This window comes from Amblyomma mixtum, chromosome 5 (assembly GCF_055824585.1).
Source record: "Amblyomma mixtum isolate Tamu chromosome 5, ASM5582458v1, whole genome shotgun sequence".
NCBI classification, from domain to species: domain Eukaryota; kingdom Metazoa; phylum Arthropoda; class Arachnida; order Ixodida; family Ixodidae; genus Amblyomma; species Amblyomma mixtum.
In genome coordinates, this window is record NC_143016.1 from 91,144,491 (window position 1) to 91,164,193 (window position 19,703).

At 47.2% G+C, this 19,703-nt stretch overlaps 1 protein-coding gene across 1 annotated transcript in view; it reads left to right on the forward strand.

Annotated features, from left to right (window-relative positions):
* LOC149343013 (uncharacterized) overlaps nt 1-19,425 on the forward strand; it is a 32,453-nt gene extending 13,028 nt beyond the window's left edge. Inside the window, exons 2-4 of the mRNA XM_089546868.1 lie at nt 17,125-17,192; nt 17,643-17,729; nt 19,289-19,425. Coding sequence (XP_089402994.1) covers nt 17,125-17,192; nt 17,643-17,729; nt 19,289-19,425 — 292 coding nt within the window. The remainder of the gene's footprint in view (nt 1-17,124; nt 17,193-17,642; nt 17,730-19,288) is intronic.
* Nucleotides 19,426-19,703: the final 278 nt, after the last annotated feature.

Genomic DNA, 19,703 nt, shown 5'->3' on the forward strand with positions numbered 1-19,703 from the left:
TGTATCCATTGTTACGATCCGCATGGACTGTGGGTCGTACCCGGTGACGTGATTTGGAGCCGCCGAGGCCGAGGGATCGCCGACCGGGGCCATCGCAGGCCCCGGCGCCGTTAGGCTTAGCACCACCGCGGCGTGACGAAAGCTTCAAATGACCGAAAAGTGGTCGAAAATTGGCCCCACCTTAACAAACGTGGTGTAGACGGGTGCCGCTGAGGTTCCTGGAGACGATAATACCAGGCTTGCAGGGGAAAAAGTTGGTGTATCGCAATTGATTGCGATTTGTCACGGAGCCGACGCGGTATGCGACCGCTCCCGTCACCGACGCTAGCGCCCCCCCTTGAATGTTGGAGGCACAGCGCTAGGGTCCAGTCGTGGCACCGGCAAAGTGGTCTCGATAACCTTTCCAGTCCTTGGGTCATGATAGAGTTTTTTTTTTTTTAAAATAAAGCTCTCATGGAAGTGCAGCGCACAGACCTGCAAAAACGAAAACAGGGGACTGTACCACAAAAAGATATCACAGTGTCTCCGAAAGGACATTAATTATGTATACGTGCTCAAGGTAGTTTTTTTGGTATTGGCAGATTCTTTCCTGATGCAAGCAAAGGCTGAACGAACACTTTTCGCAGAAAACAGATGGTATTTGGTGTTTAACGTCCCAAAGCAGCTCAGGCTATGAGAGACGCCGTAGTGGAGGACTCCGGATAATTTCGACCATATAGGGTTCTTTAACGTGCACGCGTCTGTCGACACTCCTGCCGACGCGTCTGTCGACACTCCTGCCGACGCGTCTGTCGACACGGCTGCCGACGCGTCTGTCGACATTCCTGCCGACGCGTTTGTCGACACCGCTGCCGACGCGTCTGTCGACATTTCTGCCGACGCGTCTGTCGACACTCCTGCCGACGCGTCTGCTAACGACAGTATGAGGCATTAAAGGCTTTCGGCTTAATATGAACACGAAAGAATTTCGCTTGTCAGCCGTAGGAAGCATTCTGAGAGTCGCCTCGTCCTTCTATGCGGCACTAACGCTCAATATGCTCGCACTGACAATGAACTTTGCGCAGCGTAAAAGCGGGCATGAAGGTACACAACAAGCTAATTAAAGCAGTTCTTACCCTTGAAGAAGCTGTAACTTGGTAGTCCTTGCTTGGTATTGCACGCAGCCACTTGTTCCGCTGGGCATCGTCCTTCGGAAATGAGAAGACTTGAATTTTGGAGTCTTCGTCGTAGTTTCCCCGGCATTTCGGCACACAGCACTTGTAAGGCATGCTGATAGCCGCACTTCACTCCTTGACAACCACCACGCGCGCCGATCATGCGCAGGAACGCGCACCCAGTGCAGAAACACAGAACAACGCCAGAACGATGCACGCAACGGCAGGCTTCCTGCCGCTGGTCCGCGCGCGCCGACTGCGGCGTTCGTCGGTTCGTTTCGTGCGCGCGCGCCTCCCAACCCTCGAAGAGGCGATCGCCTACCGGAAATGACGTTGCTCACGTGACATTTGGGAGCGCGCAGGCCTGAAGTCTTTCTAGGAGGTATTGGCTAAGGTGAGATGCAACGCATCTTCGGCAACGCCGAGTAGGGGCCTCCCCTAGTATTAGCAAGATCCACCTTTTTGTTGTTGTTTTGTCTCTTTGTGCCGTTAATTTGTCTCTCCAGTGCCTAAACTTGTATCTATTGTAAATACTGTACATAAAATTTGAAGTGTTCGCCTTACCCCTGCGTCTCAACTGAACACAAGACCGTCTCTGACGGGCACCCCTGGTGCGAAGAGCTTGTCTTCGAGTTGAAACCAACCCGTCTCCGGCGGGGCACCGCTGGTGCAATAAGGAAGACGAAAGAACCTGTGGAACTTTACTACTATAAACATATTTAAAATAAAACGATTCTGCCGACCTAATGCCATTTCTGTGCGCAATTTGAGCACGAAAAACTATCCAGTTTAGCTGCGGAGAAGTATTCTACGGCGTGCGTTTAATTGCGGAACACCCTGTATGTGGCCCGGCTGCCAGTTGCGTTGCTTGTCTGATGATTTTTCTCTATTTTTGTCTCACGGTCAACGACGCCGATGACGTTGACGATGAAGCGGTATTTTCTGCGACTTCAGGTCCTTAACTCCAACGCGCTAAAACGGCTTTCTCATGGAGCACCCTGCACTTTCTAACCCGCTCTGTTTCGCAGAAACCGATCCCTGTCAATTGTCAAGAAAACCGGCAGATGTGGGCAGTACAAGGCGCCTGAAACATAGCAGTCTTTTCCAAAGCTGCAAAAAATTTGACCAAGATTTCTGATCCTCAGGTCGTGGGTTCCATCCTTGTAGCGGTGGCTCTACTTTGGTGGAAGCTAATTTTTTTATTTTTTTTATTATTAGTACCTCAAATGCCCCTTGGTGTGGGGTATTACATCAGAGCAGACAGTGTGCTGTGCGGTTTCAGGCCATGTTGAAGAACCGCGGGAGATCTTATTTAATTCTGAGCTTTCTACTATGGCTTCCCACATAGTACTCATGACGGGTCGGACGTTGGACCATGTAATTCGTAATTTACAGCGTCATCATGACCGGTCAGTGGAGCTTTGATCGCGTCTCGCATAGCAAGCAAACTAGTTGCAGGAACGGAATGATCCGATCGGCGTTATTAATTCCTAGCCACCACTCAAATTCCTTTTCTGCACCAGAACCACCACCATTTATTGCATGGAGGAGAAAATGCGCCACACCACATCACCTACCACGGCAAGTCAACAACACAACACTCACTGAAAACTCCGTTCCCCTCTCCACACCGACCATCCGTACTCTTTCCGAGAAGGGGGCATGCCGTCCCCTGCGAGGCCGTAGTGCGAGGATGTCCGGTGCTTTCGGTGCCCACTGGCTCCAAGGTAAAGGGGTAATGCCCTGTGCGGTTACCACCGCCCGTTTCAACACACCCCTTAGAATGTAGGAGAAATGTGATGTTTTTTGATAACATGAAATTTGATAACATCAAATTTCTCCTACATTGGGCTCTTTTCTATCCTCACCTGCCACCGTTCATCCTGTGATCACCTGTGTCAACCTCATCGCCACAACTACAGGTCAGTCAAGGGTACTGTCGTTTTGCTTGAAACGGCGACTCATCCCTTGGGAAGTGCAAACCTTATTGGGAGCCGTACCGCCATCATGGGGACATGCACGAAGAATTTGCAAGATTCTGAAAATTGAGTGCTGGAGACAAGTTCGGCTTTATCATGATTGCCTTTGAGTCCTCGTTTTGGAGCAACCAACTGGAAATCCCAGAAAACAAGCGGAATTTAAGAAACTAGCAGCGCAGACGACTGCGTTCTTCTGGCAACGAGCGCGTGTTGGCCTGCCACAAAAAAGGAAGTCATTGAAAGGAACAGGTGAAGACGTCACCATTCTGGGAGACGCTGTCATTTCCCTTGAAATAAGGAATATTTTAGAGAAAGGAGCGAAGTTTGTGTACCAGCCCCCTGTGGAAAGGAAAGAATTAATCGCGTGTGTTCGTCAAACGGCGGCGAGAGCAAAGGAAAAGGACAGAGAGCGTCTGATTGAAGATGGGATAGCCAGCCGCATGAGTAATGAAAAGCACCTGATCAACAAAAAAACCCCGTTTCAAAAAGTGACTACTTATCTGCATCAACAGAATCTGGTTGCGTTGCAGTGCGACAAAGAAGGTGGCTTTGCCATCTCACCAGCAGGCATGTTTAAAGAAAAAGCCCTCTCCGCCATCCAAAAGAACTTCAACCAAGTCAAGTTTGACCCGAAGCGGTGCCGTCGTTCTGCACTTCATCTTCTGGAAGAACTAGGTCTCGACACTCTTCGTAAAGCAGTGGAAGAGACTAAAAATGGATGTTTAGTTGTATTTTACACTGCGAAAACACACAAGCCTGAATGTGCGTTTAGGGTCATAGTGTCCGAGAACGGCACCTGGCAAAAGCTTGTTAGCTCCTACGTTCAACGGCACCTTAACACCTTGAAGAATGAGGATCCGTTCCTCATCCGAAGCTCTAAAGAATTGGCTGTCAACCTCGAGCAGGGTCCTTTTTGCGACATGAATGGTTTTTCTGTAGACATAGAAGACCTTTATTATTCAGTGCCTCATGTAGAGTTGCTCTCGGTGCTCCGAGAAACAATATGTGAAAGCGGAGAAATTTCCTTCCAGAACGGCGCGGGAACCAGCAGCGATTCTTTGCTGTCTTTGCTGGAATTCTACCTTGCGTCCACAGCTATCTTTTCAGAAGGACATTTCTATATCCAAAAAAGAGGCATTTGTATCGGTTCTTCTGTTGCGCCTGTCTTATGTGAACTATTTTAGAGCGCAGCTCTTTGGCGTTCGTTCCTGGGTTTCGCGTCGTCGTCGGCGTCGGCCTCGTAACCAGCTCCGCCCCCAATGTCACGCTTTTCAATTGGTCGAAATGCTCGTGACGTCACAGTGCGCGAATTTCAAATGGGGCCAATTGTACTTTGGCTAGTAACCATGCAACCAATCAAAGGGATCGTATAGTGATGCTGCAACTAAGTTGGACTGAGTTCAGTTAATTGCTTAATTAATCAATTAGCCTAATTAATATAGGGGAGAATGAAGAGGTCAGAAGAAAAGAAAAGAAAGACGTGCGCCGCAGCGACAACAGCGTCCGCGGAAGGAGACGCTGCTGAAAAAAACAGATAAGTACGAAGCCGCGTTCCCTCCACCACCACGCACTTCCCCACTCAGTAAGACGTTGCTCGTTTCATATAAGTTGTGTCGAACATCCTAGACAGTTCCAACAATTCACAGGTTAATGACAGAACACGATGGATAGAAATGCAATAATATAAATATGAAATAGCCTAATTAACCTTTCTAGTTAGACCGCATAAATCAATAAAACCGAGAACGAAATTGGTCGAGTTGGGGAATCGAACCAGGGTCTCCGGAGTGCGATACGAGCACGCTAGCCACTCCGTAATGCCAGCTGAATGGTTTGGAATGAACAAAGGCGCGTCTAGCTAATACGGCGTCTTCGTTCACTCCCATCTTCCCCCTTTCCCTTACGGCGAGGTGCAGGTGTCCACCCAGATATGCGAGAGAGATACATTTCCTTTCCTCAAAAAATAAATTTACCGTCCAGCAAGGCGTACAGCCGAATTGGCGATGGCGTTCTGTGGACTCCCTGGCAGCGTTGCAAGACGCTGTCGCGTTCCACTCTTACAGGCGAAGCTTAACATGTTAACCACACATCAGTAACACACGCAGACAGCCAATGGACGCGTAATTCGCTGGCAGCACTTGATTCATCATTCACAACCACATTCTTAACGTACGCTCCCTTGCCGCACATGCCAAGGACGTACACCACGATCACATTCTGTGCCATTCCTCTGTACTTTGCTTTGCTGAAACCTGGATGGATCCCGAAGAGCCTCTCGAAATCATAGATTTCCTATACTGCTGTGGTGCTCGCAGAGACCACAACAGAGCGGCGGGAGTCGCTATCTACTTGCGCACAGGTCTCTCTGCAATACCAGTCGAAATGTTTGGCACGTCACATGAAGTTGGCGAACTGTGCGCCGCAAAGTTGCCCAACGGCTTGCTGGTAGTAGCTGCCTACTTCGCCCCTACCGCACTCACGAAAGACGTCGTGCATTTCCTGCAACTCGCATTAACCGTCCATCGATCCACACCGATGTTAGTAGTGGGGGACTTTAATGTTGACATAAAGACAAACAGCAATTTCCTAACACTTATGCGGGAGAACATCCCGTTCCTCTCGCTCGTAACGCGTCCCACGGCTGTGACAACCTCGCGAGGCACTTGTATAGATCTCGTCTTTGAGAATCAAGCATTGGTGTACCAAGTCGAACATATATCAGTCTATTTCTCCGACCACAAAGCTTCCTTCATGACTGTCAAGAACTGTTAGTGGAGTCTTTGTTAAAGGAATACGTGTGAAAAATAAAAAAAAAATTCTGCGATAGCGCATACATGTGTTGCTCGATTTCTTTGCCTCAATCTATCGAAAAGGTGAAACAGCTTATTTGCTGCGCTCAAATTTCGCATTAGGAAGTAACGTAATCGTCGGTAATTTTTTATCCGTGATTGACAATCGCATTCAAGCCAATCTTTCTGACCTTCCTGTTTTAAAAGTGTTCAGATACGTTGATGATTTCCTTATTATTTTTAGCAAAGGTCATGAAAGAGAATGCGACGTTGTAAAGGAAGTGTTGAGCATTTTTTCGCAGCACGTTGCCGGGTTAAATTTCACTTGGGAATCACCTACAGATGGCCGTATTCAGTTCTTAGATATTGAATTAGATTTCACCAACCTTAATATCTGCTGGATGTACCACCCACGAACCAAAAAACGTTTGTTACGCTTTGACAGCGCGCATTCTAAAGTTGTTAAGCGGGGTATGGTCTCTTCCTGTCTCCACGGGACAGCTACAAAATCCTTCACGCACCGTATGGCCGCCAGCGCCCATGAGCAATCTAGACGGCTGCAAGAGGCTGGATTCCTCGTAGACCTTATACTGGCAGTGTGTGAAAGCCTTTTGAAAAAGCTGAAAGCCTCCAAGGTTTCCTGTAGTGAGCAGGGGAGTGAAGAGATCAAAAGCAAGACTCCTGTCCAGGTAATACCATACTATCATATGTTTTCACATAATTTCAAGAAGCTGGAAGCGCGTTATAATGTACAAGTAGTTTTCTCTGCCCCTTGTAAGCTTTCCAAGGCATGCACCAAGAAAATGGTAAAACGAGATGACTGCACGACGAAACATCAAACGAAGTTTACGGAATGTAAGGCGAACGTTGTGTACAGAATTCCTATCATTTGCGTGCGTCATTACATTGGGCAGACAGGAAAATGCTTTAATGAGAGGGCGAGAGAACATAGATTATGCGTACGCAATAAATACCTAGCCGACCATTGCAAAGCATGTAAAACAGAGCGAGAGAACGGATGCTATCCAAAAATAGATAAAACAGAATTCTTAACATCAGCTAAAGGAAAAACAGAGCGTAAAGGCATGGAGGCGTATTTTATAAGAAAAGCGGGGAAAAAGTACGTCAGCGGACATTCTATTCAATTACTTGACAGTGAAGTTGAATTCCTTGACGGCTATCTGTAGGTGTGAACCATGTCTTAAGACTGCTTACCGTAAGAATCCTTTCTTGTTGTGAACTGGAATTGTCCCGCTTTTCCTTTTCGTTTTCTTGCTTTTAATTCCTTGGCGTTTTATTGGCTTTTACTTCATTTGTTATTTCCATATCCCATTTCTCATATTTGCATATCCCATTCCCCCCCCCCCCCCCCCCCCCAATCGTTGTTTTAGCATGGAGGCCTCTACACTCGTGTTTTATACTTCTCGTTTTATCCCTTTCTGTATTTTTCATATACATATACTTTATAGTTTCCAAGATTTTAAATTTTTTTCATTTTATTATATATAGTATCACAGCCCTTATCTGTTTTCGGCCTAATTTTATGCTATCTTTTACTTCCATTGCCATTCCCATAAATGTAATTTCCCCATTGTCATTCTGTCTTTTGTCACCACGTGTTTGTCTTAGTGTGGAGCCTCGTACACTCCCTTCATCTTTTAGTCGAACTATTTTTATCTCCCCTTTTTTGCCGCGTTATTTCTTTGGCTCTTAACCTTGACAAGCTTGAAAAGCGCTTTTTGCTGTAAGTTTCAGCCAGGGTGTCGAACCGGAACCGAACCTGAACCCGAAACCGGAACCGAACCCGAATTTTTGCCCGGAACTGGAACCGAACCGAACCCAAATTATTTTCGCCATCTTGGAACTGAACCCGAACCGGAACGATTCAAAGGAACCGTTCCGAACCGGTTCGGGACTCGGTTCCACCGCACATTTTGTGCAACACGGCATACTTTTTTCTTCTTTTTTCAGACTAAATTGCATATGCCAGCGGGTAGATTTACCCAGCGAAAGCTGTCGGCGCTATGGAATGCGAAAATGGCATCCAGTCGAAATGGCACCGAAGTCAACAACAAAACTGAAAGAAGTCTCGTGTCTAGGAAGAAAGCTAATTGGCGTTTCCGCTATATGCTTTTGGTAATTCTAAAGTATTTTACACCAGATTGACGTGAAATGTTGAATTTTATAGTATCCCCCTTTCACATGCTTATGTACAGCTTTACTCGAATTGTTAGCACTTTAATTCGTAAAGCACTGAGAGAGAATGGTTCCCTTTTCTTTGTGTCGAGTACCATAAATATGTGAAACATAGGCGCAATGACCCATCACGTTGTGCAACATTTACTTTCTGAGGCATTTCTTGTTTCAGATAGCAGATAATGAATAAGACCCCTCACGATGGCTCAGTGGCTGTGGTGCTCGGCTGCTAATGCCAAGGTCGCGGGTTTGATACCGGTGGCGAGGTCGCATTTTGATAGGACGAAATGAAAAATGCGTATGTGCTGTGCGATGTGAGTGCACTTTGAGGAACCCCAGCTGGTCTGCGCTAATCTGGAGTCCTCCACTACAGCGTTCCTGATAGACTCTGCGCCGCTTTGACGCGTTAGAGCACACATAATACTATTATTACAAAACAAAGAAATATACATATGTGTTTTATTTTTAAAGAATTAGAACATTATTTGTAGCACGCGACGGAAATAAACAATGAAAGGCGGGCATGTAGCCGCGGTACGATACTTAGAAAAATTCAGGGGGCACTTTGGTTCTCGAAAGCGCACTGTTTGTTTTTATTTACGTTTTATTTTTCATTATCTGTTTTTTTGCTCATTTTCCTATTTTTATTCTTTCTATTTTTATTTTCATATCTTATCTTTATTGTGTTTTATTTTTGTTTATTTCCTTTTTTTCTTTTTTTTCTTTTTCCTTTTCCTGACTTTATTCCTTCTTATTTTATTTATGAAACCCATCCATTCACTAGATGCGCCTTTATTCATACTCGAACTTTGAGCCTTCGTGGCGGAGTGGTAGCGTCTCCGCTTCAAATGTCCAAGGCCCTGGTTCGATTCCCACCCTCGGCGCAGTTTCTTTTTAAGCAGAGACGCCGAAAGGCGGACAAATCTGCCGACGCGTCTGCTAACGACAGTATGAGGTATTAAAGGCTTTCGCCTTAAACAAAGATAGTGATTACACAAAGAGGCAATGCGGAAATACATGCGCTCGCTGAGATGTGAAAAACGCCTAGAAAGGTGCTACTGAAATGAAATGTTACTGGGATGAAGTGATTTTCTGTTATGTCGATGCATAGAAATTGTTCTGCTTATATAAAAAAAAAATTACAATAGCTAGCGGGCAGCTTCGTCACGCTGTTCTCAGATTGCTGTATATTGAATCCTCTGACGGGCGGCTTATATTTGCCTCTGCCGCACATGAGGGAAGCCAACAATAACCGAAAACAAGGAGCACAGGGCATGTACTTTTCTAAAAGTAATTTGTGGTGTTCATCAATACGAGCTTAAAGAGTAATTGCTTTTAACGATAATTGATTAAACTGAAAAAAAAACACGCCCCCAATAGGATCCGAACCCTTGACCTCTAATTTTGCGTCCGGTGCTCCACCAACTGAGCTACGGCGACGATTTTTTTCTTTATTGCATGGAAATAGTGCCGAAAAGAAAAATCGCAGTAAGTCCATGCCACATAACACCAAGCTGTGCAATACGAGCCCACCATACCCCTGCAAATCCCCACCTCCCTAAACATCAGAAGTCTAAGAGGCACACCAATGCCTCTAGATAGGGGAGCCAGCAAGGCGGCACTTCCAGGGCAACATATACTCCCCGCACCAAAGCACCATGTTCATGGAACAAAGATTTCGACGACCCCGGGGTTTCGGCGGCAGTCCATCATACGGCTCTTGATACTAAACAGTAACAGCAACATAAATAGATCACACGGCACAACACAGTTTTTCTCCAGTGGCAAAAAACCGGTACTAATCCGTGTGATTTCAATGTCCTTCTCAAGTGTACGTTCACCGTAATTATGTCCCAGAAACATGTAGCATCACTGCACAGAATAAAACAATGGTGAATGGTCTTTGGTGCATTGCGCAGGCGGCAATTTACCGTCCATGACACAAACATCTCCTCAGCATGAAGTAATGCCTTGACAGGCAGCGTCGGTGTGTGAAGTTTAGAGAAGAACGTTTTTGCAGCAGAAGAAATAAATGTACGTTCGCTTAACACGTTTTAAAGCACTGGTGTTAAGGAACTCCAGAAAAGGTTGCCGATACAACAGTACAGGGAAAAAATACCCTGTAAGTACCGGAGTCGTCTGCCTTCTGGAGAGGCGATTCAGGCAGTCTAAAGAAAAGCGCAGAGTGAGGAAATTTAAGGTGTCCGCTACTTCCGCGCTGCGGCGACGACCGTCTTATCTTTTTAGCTTTCGGGGTACTTATGTGTACTGCAACCGAACCATCAGAGGGGTCACCAGCGCCACCCTCGTCAATAGCAGCGAACGTAATGCGTGTCTTTTACCCAAAGTGCCACATGAAAAACGTGGTCGAACAGTGAGGGCGGAGGCTGTGCGAGAACCCTCGCTTCGGGTTGTTTGTGTCTGAGGCGAGAGGCTTAAGGTTGGTTCACATGCAAGCGAATGGGCGACTGAGCGGCGCGTCCCAGCGAAAATTTTAATTTGTTGGAACCTCGCCGTTCACAGGCGCGACGACTCAAATACAAGTTATTGCACCGCGGCGTCAGGATTCTCTAGCATTTTCTCGTTCTTTTGTGGAACGCTTTGCGACGGCACACGTACAGCATTCACAGCATTCCACCTCAGGTAGATCGGCTGCAGGTAGATGGGGCATTTTAGACCGCAGCTATTATGCGCCCGTTCCAGCGTTCCGCGTCGTATTCGGCGTAATCGGTTGTCCAAGTAGCAGAGCGAATTAAACGCGTGCACCTGGAAGGTGGCTGCCGCGGGATGACCCCAAGAGTGGCTATAGCAGCGTAATACGCCACATGCCAGGTGGGGTGTGATGAGTTGCGCTTAAACTTCTCATTACCAACAATTGCAACCGTCTGTCAATTTTTTGCCACTGAGTGCTCGGATGTACGCCGACCGAATTGTGCACGCGTGTGAATACACATGCTTAAGCGCACGCATGCATGGACACACGCACGCACGCACGCACGCAGACACGCAGACACGCACACGCACACACGCACACACACACGCCACGGAAATTTTTTAATTTTTGAAAAAGGGGACTAAACTGCTAACGTAGTAAAGAAACCAACTACAATTCTCTAACCCTGAGTGGGAATCGAGCCAGTGGCGGCGGGCGCAACAGAGAAACTTCGTTTACTGATGCCTTAGGCTACTCAGCCATCTTCAAAGATTCTTTTTATTGTTGCCGCATGGAACATCAGGAACCTCCTTGACCTCGTCTTGCCTTACTTGACTGGGTCGAATTCCGCGACCTAGGCACACAGCCTCATGCCACTATCACTCCCTTGCTCTGCCCGCACATAAAAATTCTTGAAGGCGCACACGTCAAGAAAGGGCGATCAGTCAGGAAGTTCAACTTTCGCAGCACATACTTTCTGAGCTAAAATGAACTGTTCTCTGAACAGTGACCTAGACGAAAGTGGCGATTGTGCGTGTTTATCAAGCATACAGCTTCTTCACACGCTAAGCAGTCTTATTAACAGGAAATGTTCACCCGGAATTCCGGTGTCCGTCATTACTGGCACAACTCTTATAGTATAAGGCATGACCTCAATGTCCTTTTTAAGAGACTGCTGAAGCGAGCTATGTCTCAAACGAACATGGCGTCACAAATAATTTCGTTGTTCAATAGTTCCTCGTTGCTTGCAGATGTAGCAATTCACTGATCATGGCACAAAAGTCCGCTTGGCTCGACGGCATGTCCTAACACGTAAGGTCGACGTTTGAAGTCTAAGAAAGGTTTTTGGGGCCTATTGAATGTACATTCTCTGTACTCGCCTTAATATAAGGCCGTCAAGAAAGGCTAGGTAAGGCTGCACGTAGCGGAAGTAATCATCGATCAGAACGTTTGCCAGCTGCTTTCTGGAGAAGCCGTACAGGTATTTTAAGGAAAAGCGAATATTTAGGAAATCGAGTGTGTCAGCACGAAATTCCCTCACGCCTATGTATAGACAAGACAGATGAGCATTTAGTCACCTAATAAGCACAGCTGCCAGGAAGCGGTGATTTTAGGTTTCGAAAAATAAAAATCATGAAACAGGCTACTGGACAAAAACTGCACGAAATACTCACCATACTGTATCAAGGTCGCATGAAATTCTGTCCACGCATGGGCTCCCTTTCAAAGCGCCCCCGAAAAGTCACAAAAGTTCTAACTAACGAATTTACCGTCCTCCCCTTGCATTGCACAAATTGCAACATTGTCACAACGCAACGTCGCATAGAAGACGTCGCAAGTTTGTGTCCGTACAGACACGAAGTGGCCCCAACCAATGCAAGCCTGCTTTTTTATCGTATTCTTTTCATCAGAGCAAGAGACGGAGACGACATCAGCATAGGCCAAAATCTTAATCTTACGCTGTACTAACGACAAGCCACGATTAGCTGTGTTTTTGAAGAAACTGAGCTATAGGTGGTCGACATATGTATATAACGAGTTACAAAGGCGATGTAGAGCACGTGATGAAAATAAAATATTTTTGGTAAACCCTCTAGATATATGCTTCAGGTGTGCCAGAAAGGGGGGGGGGGGGTGACTGGCAAGCTGCTTTTGGGGTGACAGAAATATGTCTTGGCTGTACATACCTGCAAATACAAGGCAACTTCCGCTCATAGTGGGCCCATACAGCGGTTCTGACGGCGCCCGCTTAAGCATTTTGCACCAGAGAAATTCCCGATTGACACGAGCTTCAAGAGAGACCTATTACTCGCCTGACGGGGACTCCGAAATTGCTGAAGCTGCAAGGTTTTGTAGATGAAAAATCCATCAGTTCTTTTTATGTATCTTATAAGATAGAGTCTAGTACACGTAGCCGGTGTACACTAATTCTGAGTTCATTTGATTTCGCGGCTATTGAGTAAATTTAAATCTTTATGCCGCGGAGAGTAAAACATCTGGCATTGAGCAAATTTTGCAGTGCTGTTTTATATGCTGATATTACAAAGAAAAGTAAACAGCAAAACAAGGTTGAATAAAAACCTACGTTTAGAATTTTTTATAGTCTGAACCCGTTTGAACCCGTTTGAACCGGTTCGACGCTATCCGGAGCGGTTCGAACCGGAACGGAATGTCGCTCTGGAGCCGAACCCGGAACTGAACCCGAAAGGCGTGAACCCGAACCTGAACCGAACCCAAAAAAATTCCGGTTCGACACCCTGGTTTCAGCACGCGATGTCTCTTTTCTTTCGGTGTACCCCCGGCACCGTGTTTTCCTTTTCTTATTTTATCGTAATTTTTGCTTATTTCCCAAAGGCTGTAATCTTGATTATGCTCTTCTTTGCGCATGCTCATGACTTGATGGTGGTGATCGGCTCCTATACATGGTCTGTTCTGAAAGTAGTAGGACTGGTTTTTTCCTGGGCGAACGGGCGGACGAGAGGTGGTCTGCGCGTGCAGGATCGTTGAAGGGGGATATTGGGAATGCTGTGGAAAATCGGCAGTCGGCTCTCAGCCGTTCAAAAGAGGAGGTCGCTTGTACTGTGAACCCCTGTCGAAACGTCTCGTCACGCAGAATCGTCGAGCGTTTACTGCATCAGCGATACGCGATCAAATTTTGAGTAAATCTTGGTAAAACGGGCAAAGAGACTCACAATATGATTAAGGAGGCCTACGGTGACGCTTCCATGGGTAGATCAGGTGTTTTTGATAGGCACAAGCTTTTCCGAGAAGGTAAGGAAAGAGTGGAGGAAGACGACCGCTTCAGACGCCCTTCGACCAGGAAGACCAACGAAAATGTGTAGCGAGGGAAACATTTACTTAACAGTGATCTATCAGAATGATTGCTGATGACTTGAGCATTCCTCAAACCCAAGTTTTTGGGATCGTGACAGAAAACTTACCCATGAGGAAAGCGTGCGCGAAGTTGGTGCCGGGAGTGTTGTCAGAGGAGGAAAAGGCCAACCGGTAGGATCTTCTTCGTCATCTGAATGAGGACCCCGATTTTTTGTCCCGCACAAGGCGGCAACGCTGTCTCAGCCCCCCTACAGCCTCGACTTGGCCCTGCCAGACTTTTTTCTATTCCCGAGAATAAAATCGACGCTCGAGGGGAAACATCACAGATCGGTAGAGGTGGTTCAACAGGCCGTGACGAGGGAGCTAAACAGCATTCCGGTCCAGGCGTTCCTGGAGGCGTACGAAAATTGTAAAACTCATTAGCAACAGTAAGTAGGTGCGGAAGGGTGCTACCTTGAAAAATTGTAATCGTTTGTACTATTCTCTTGAATAAATTTTGTTTAAAAAAATGAGTCCTACTACTTTCAGAACAGACCATGTATATTAGACGTGGTGGCTTTTTGAAAATAAAGTTTCAAGTTAGCGCCTGTCCTGTCCACTTCTGTGTCATCCTTGTCCTTTTTGCGGTATGTTTTCGAAGTACCATTCGCCGCCGCGTGGACGGAAAGCCTGTGAGCAGGTTCGCTGTCGGTTCTTTTTATGCGAAGCGTATTAGCCGCACAACCGAGCTCTTCCTTGCTGCGCCGCGCACGGCCGCATAGCTACCACTTTACCTTCATCGGCGCACCACGTTATATGACGTCACAACAGCTGTGGATGGATGGATGGAAACAACTTTATTACACAAAAAAAAATCTTCCAGGGTGGTCCTCTACTGGTCCAGGAGTCCACGGACTTGCGCTTCACGTAAAGCCCGATCCACCAGCCATTTCTTGCCGGCGGGCTGAGCGGTCCGTAAAGCAGCCTCCCAGGAAGAATGAGTGGGATTGGGGAGGGGGGGTACTGCCTTTGGGGAAGGACATTCCCAAAGGTAGTGGAAAAGTGTAGATCTGGGCACGCCACAGGTGGTACAATCAGGAGGAAAGGTGGGGTGAAAGCATGAGAGACGGTGGGGGGAAATAAAATAGCCTGTCTGTAATTGTCGCCATGTGGCGCTGGATGAGGGCGACAAAGTACTGTGGGGTGGCGGCAGTGTCATGCGGCTGAGTTTGTAGAATGTTGTAATTTGATGATATGTATACAGGACCGATGTAGCCTCTTTCGCAGGGTTGGGTGCCTGATCATCCGGGGTCCGGGAGGAGAGTTCTCGGGCCAGCGCATGAACGCGCTCATTACCGGGGATCGAGGCATGCCCAGGGACCCACGACAGAGTAACCATTCGGTCGAGAGAGGCGACTGTGGCAAGAATACAATGTGTTGCCGACGTCGCCACGCCCTTTAGGTAGTGGCGGTACGCGGCCTGGGAATCTGTGCAAATTTCGGTTACGTTTTTGTCAATGGTGGAGTGAGCCAGAGCAAGTGCGATGGCGGCTCCTTCCGCTTCTGCAGGCGAATTAGTCCGGATAGTGGCGGCGGCCCCCACTGTGCCGTCTTCATAGGCTGCGACTGCCGTGAAATATCCTGGTTTCGAATTTTGTGCCGCGTCGACATAAAGGATATCGGAGCGGTTGCTGTATGTTTTCGTGTAATAGTTCGCTCGTGCCTGCCGCCTACCCTGATGGAGACTAGCGCTCATATTGCGCGGTAGGGGCTTCTGATATATGTGATCCTGAGTGCGCAGAGAGATCATGTAAGGTGTAGGATTCGTTGGGGTGGGAATGGGTGGATTGAGACGTAGCTGTCGCAGTAGGCGTTGTCCTGTTTCTGTGCGACTCAGGCGGACTAACTGGTTGGTGCGTTGAGCCTCTATTAATTCGAACAGCTGTGAAAGCTGGGGCCTCGTGCGCTCGCTTGCGGACGCGTAGCCTCCGCCGGCGGCCTAACTCCCGCTCCTACCGCTAGGAGATACTGACGTCACGAAGTTGTATAAAAGGCAACGCACTCGTAAGGAGTATCTGTTCTCGCTTCGGCGAGCGCGGCTTCGGCCGCTTCTTTTTGAGCAGCGTCCGCTCCGGCGGACGCAGTTGTTGCTGCGACGCGCGTCTTTTCTTTCCTTTTTCTCTTTCCTCTGATCTTTTGACTCTCCTCTATCTGCACGTGGCAGCGGTGGTGGCTTGGCACGAGCCAGTAGCAGGCCCGTGCAATTTCCTCTTCATCCTTCTCTCAGTGACAACAACAACAACAACATCTGTTCGGGGGAAGGTGTATCTGATCTCGCTTCGGCGAGCGCGGCTTCGGCCGCTTATCTGATTTTTTCAGCAGCGTCCGCTCCGGCGGACGCAGTTGTTGCTGCGACGCGCGTCTTTTGTTGCCTTTTTCTCTTTCCTCTGATCTCTTACCTCTCCTCTATCTGCACGTTGGCAGCGGTGGTGGCTTGGCTAGAGCCAGTAGCAGGCCCGTGCAATTTCCTTTTCACCCTTCTCTCAGTCACAACAACAACAACAACTGTATCTGTTCTCGCTTCGGCGAGCGCGGCTTCGGCCGATTATCTGTTTATTGAGCAGCGTCCGCTCCGGCGGACGCAGTTGTTGATGCGACCCGCGTCTTTCCTTTCCCCTCTCTGCTTCCTCTGATCTTTTAACTCTCCTCTATCTGCACGTGGCAGCGGTGGTGGCTTGGCTCGAGCCAGTAGCAGGCCCGTGCAATTTCCTTTTCATCCTTCTCTCAGTCACAACAACAACAACATTGAGTTAGTTGAGCAGCGAGATGTCGGCCAGGGATAGGGCGGGTCGCCAGACCGCAAAACTATGCTTCGCAGCCTAGGCTTAACCGTAAGCTAAGCCAGGTCATTTTTTCCTTTCGCTGTAGAATATAAAATGAGACTTCTAATACATTTGAAACAGTTTCCCGCAAAGCTTGATAGTGTTTTCGCTAGTATATGCGAAATCACAGATCGCGAGGCAAAATCTCCGCAATGCATATTGTTACGGGACGGCGGGCCCGCGCAGGGAAAGGCACAGAGAGACGCAGGAGACCCAGAGACAACTGGCCGCGGCGATTCTCTTTCGTTCTCTACCTCTGGTGCTAGCGCCGCGCGCTCTCCCCTTGCGCTTGCCCCGCGCCTCTTCTTTATTTGTATAGCGCAGCGCGCTCTTGGTTAGGGTAGGTCGTATGCCGTTACAATATTATTATTATTTCAGGAACAACATTACCTACCAACTGAAGCGTGGACCAATGCCTAACACTGTTGGCTATCTTGTGAACAACTGTAAGCCTTATTTTGTTAAACTCGCATTTAAAAAGAGCTCACAGTCATCTTTATGTCTCAAAAGGTGTAGGGAGTGCACAACAGTCTATAAAACATGTCCTTCACCAAAAATGAGCTTCCTTATTTTTTGAAGTCGCACTTGGAAGTACAACATTCTTTGAGAATTATTGGTAATAAAATCTTCTTTTTAACTAGAGCGGTCTTCGAGGCATATGTGAGCACTTTCTTTGATGTAACCCAAGCTTTTCGAAGTGTCACATTGAGGTAGCACATCTGCACAGGTGTGATTAACGGTGTTATTAGCTCAGCGTCAATGACGAGGATTATCACACACTTTGTTACAAAGTGCAAGGCCTCCCAGGCCTTGTTAAACGGCTAGAACAGTGACTTATAATGGGACCGTACCACAGGTATGCATTAAGAGCGCTCTGCTGCTCTAATCCTCTACAGCTGACAGCCAGTGGAAGACTCTTCAGATCCTTTACACAGATTACAAAGACTGCTTCATCATGGTCATTCCTTACAAAGAGGTCGAACGTAAGTAAGCACACTGCATTGCTACGGTGAGTTCTGAGTTGTCGTGAGAGTGTTTGTGCGCTTTATTTCTGACTCAATCATACTGTGGTAAAACTTTCTGCAGCCACGTGCTTAGCCAGCTTCACAGATGTGCAGAACAGGGATTCTGATACGTGTACAGCTATTAAAAACATTCATTAGCGAATACACGAGTTATTTGCCTAACAAGCAGGGGAAAAAAAAAGCCAGCTGCACATAGCCTAGAAAAATGTAGTCGCTCGCGGCTGGAGGCGGGTCGAAATGCCAAAAACATTGTATGTCCGACTAGCATGCAGGGGAAGTTTCAATCATGGATTCAGGGAGTGTTTTCTGCTCCTTTCGTGCCGTAAGGTCAGTTCTAGTGCCGCGTGGTGTTGGCTTTTTAGAGGCTTTTTATATACATCAAAGAAAAGACAACTGCGTTAGCACGCCTTCTGTTCTCCTCACCAGAAAAGAACTAGCTTTTTTGGACGGTTTCGTTTAGATGCCCTTTGCAAAGTCCGCTTGCTTCCTTCGATCGCTTTTATGATTGTTAATATCTTAGCGTTGGTTCTTATCCTATCCTTATTCATAATCTGTCAACCTGTGCTGTCATTCACACTCGCATGTGTTATCGACCCTGCTTTTTGTAAGAGCGACCTCCCTATGACTTGTCGTACTGTTATCACTCGTCCACCACCGCATTTGTTTATTAGTTCACGCACCCTCATGCAGCTCAGCGGCTATAAAAGAGCGCTTGGTTTCCTTTTCTGTTATTAAAGTTGGAAGTTGCGCCTCTTTCCTGTTCTGTGTTTCCTTCCTGTTTCGTCCTTTTTTGGCGTACGACATTCTTTCAAGAGGTGTTAGCTTCTATTTAGTTTTAATTATTGAGCCTACGGAATTGCGAGCAGAACTGACGCAACGCCACTACCACGCCCTTTTCGGTGCATATCGGCACAAAGAGACACGGGACGTGATCTCTTGACATGCCGAAACACTGGGTTACTAAAAGAAGTCCACTTCCTTGAGTTACGAATAACGCGCTTGAAGTGCATGCTTTAATAATACAGTATGAGCCCATAGACTTCGGCTTTTCGAAAATATTACGACGTAAGCCACGCATATGCTCAATTCGTAAAGGACCGCTAAGCTTGCTTGCTATACTGAAGGCTTTCGATCAGAAAAATATAAAAATTGAACGTTTTATATCGCTAAGCTTAAATAACAGCTTTTAATGCGGCCACCGTCCACGGCGTGCATACAGAACCTCAATGCAGCGATTGGCGCCGAGTAGACGACTCGGTGCAGGTTGTTCCTGCTTACGCTTGCCATAAAAGGTTGCCAGACCAACAACAATTTTCATATGAAACAAAAAGTTCATTTAAGAAATAGCAACCTTCCGAACTGACACAATATTAGAGGAATTGTAATTTTTCTTAGGGGGAATAAAATTCAAAAAGCAGTCACTTTCGAAAACAGTCTGCCATGGCACCTTTATTCTAAAACCTTCACGTTTCTGTGTCAACATGGTCTAGTTAAAACATGATCTTTCTCCCTCGCAGAGTGCATATTGTGGGTGCAGGACAAAGTTAAGTATCGCCTCCCGCAGTGGTGCACAGACAACTTCAAGGAGATCTGCGGCTACGATGTGCTGGTGTACGACGAGGACAGCTGCGGCGACATGCAGAAACAGGTTTAAATATTGCAATGTTAAGAGGCCACGCTAATGACATTTGGTTGATATTTCTCTGCCGGTCCTTCACAGTGAATGTAAATAAAGGTTGCTGTGAAACACATGGCGGTCAAAGTATTCGGGCAGGCTGAAAAAAAAAAGATGACATTCGACCTTTTGAAGGAACCCATCTTTGTGCCACCGTTCGGCAGTTTAGAACTCCGGTACCTGCAAGAATTTCTCGCGTCGGCGCCTCTGTTTCTGCGGAGCTGTTAAATCTAACAAATATTCTAGTGCGAACCTTA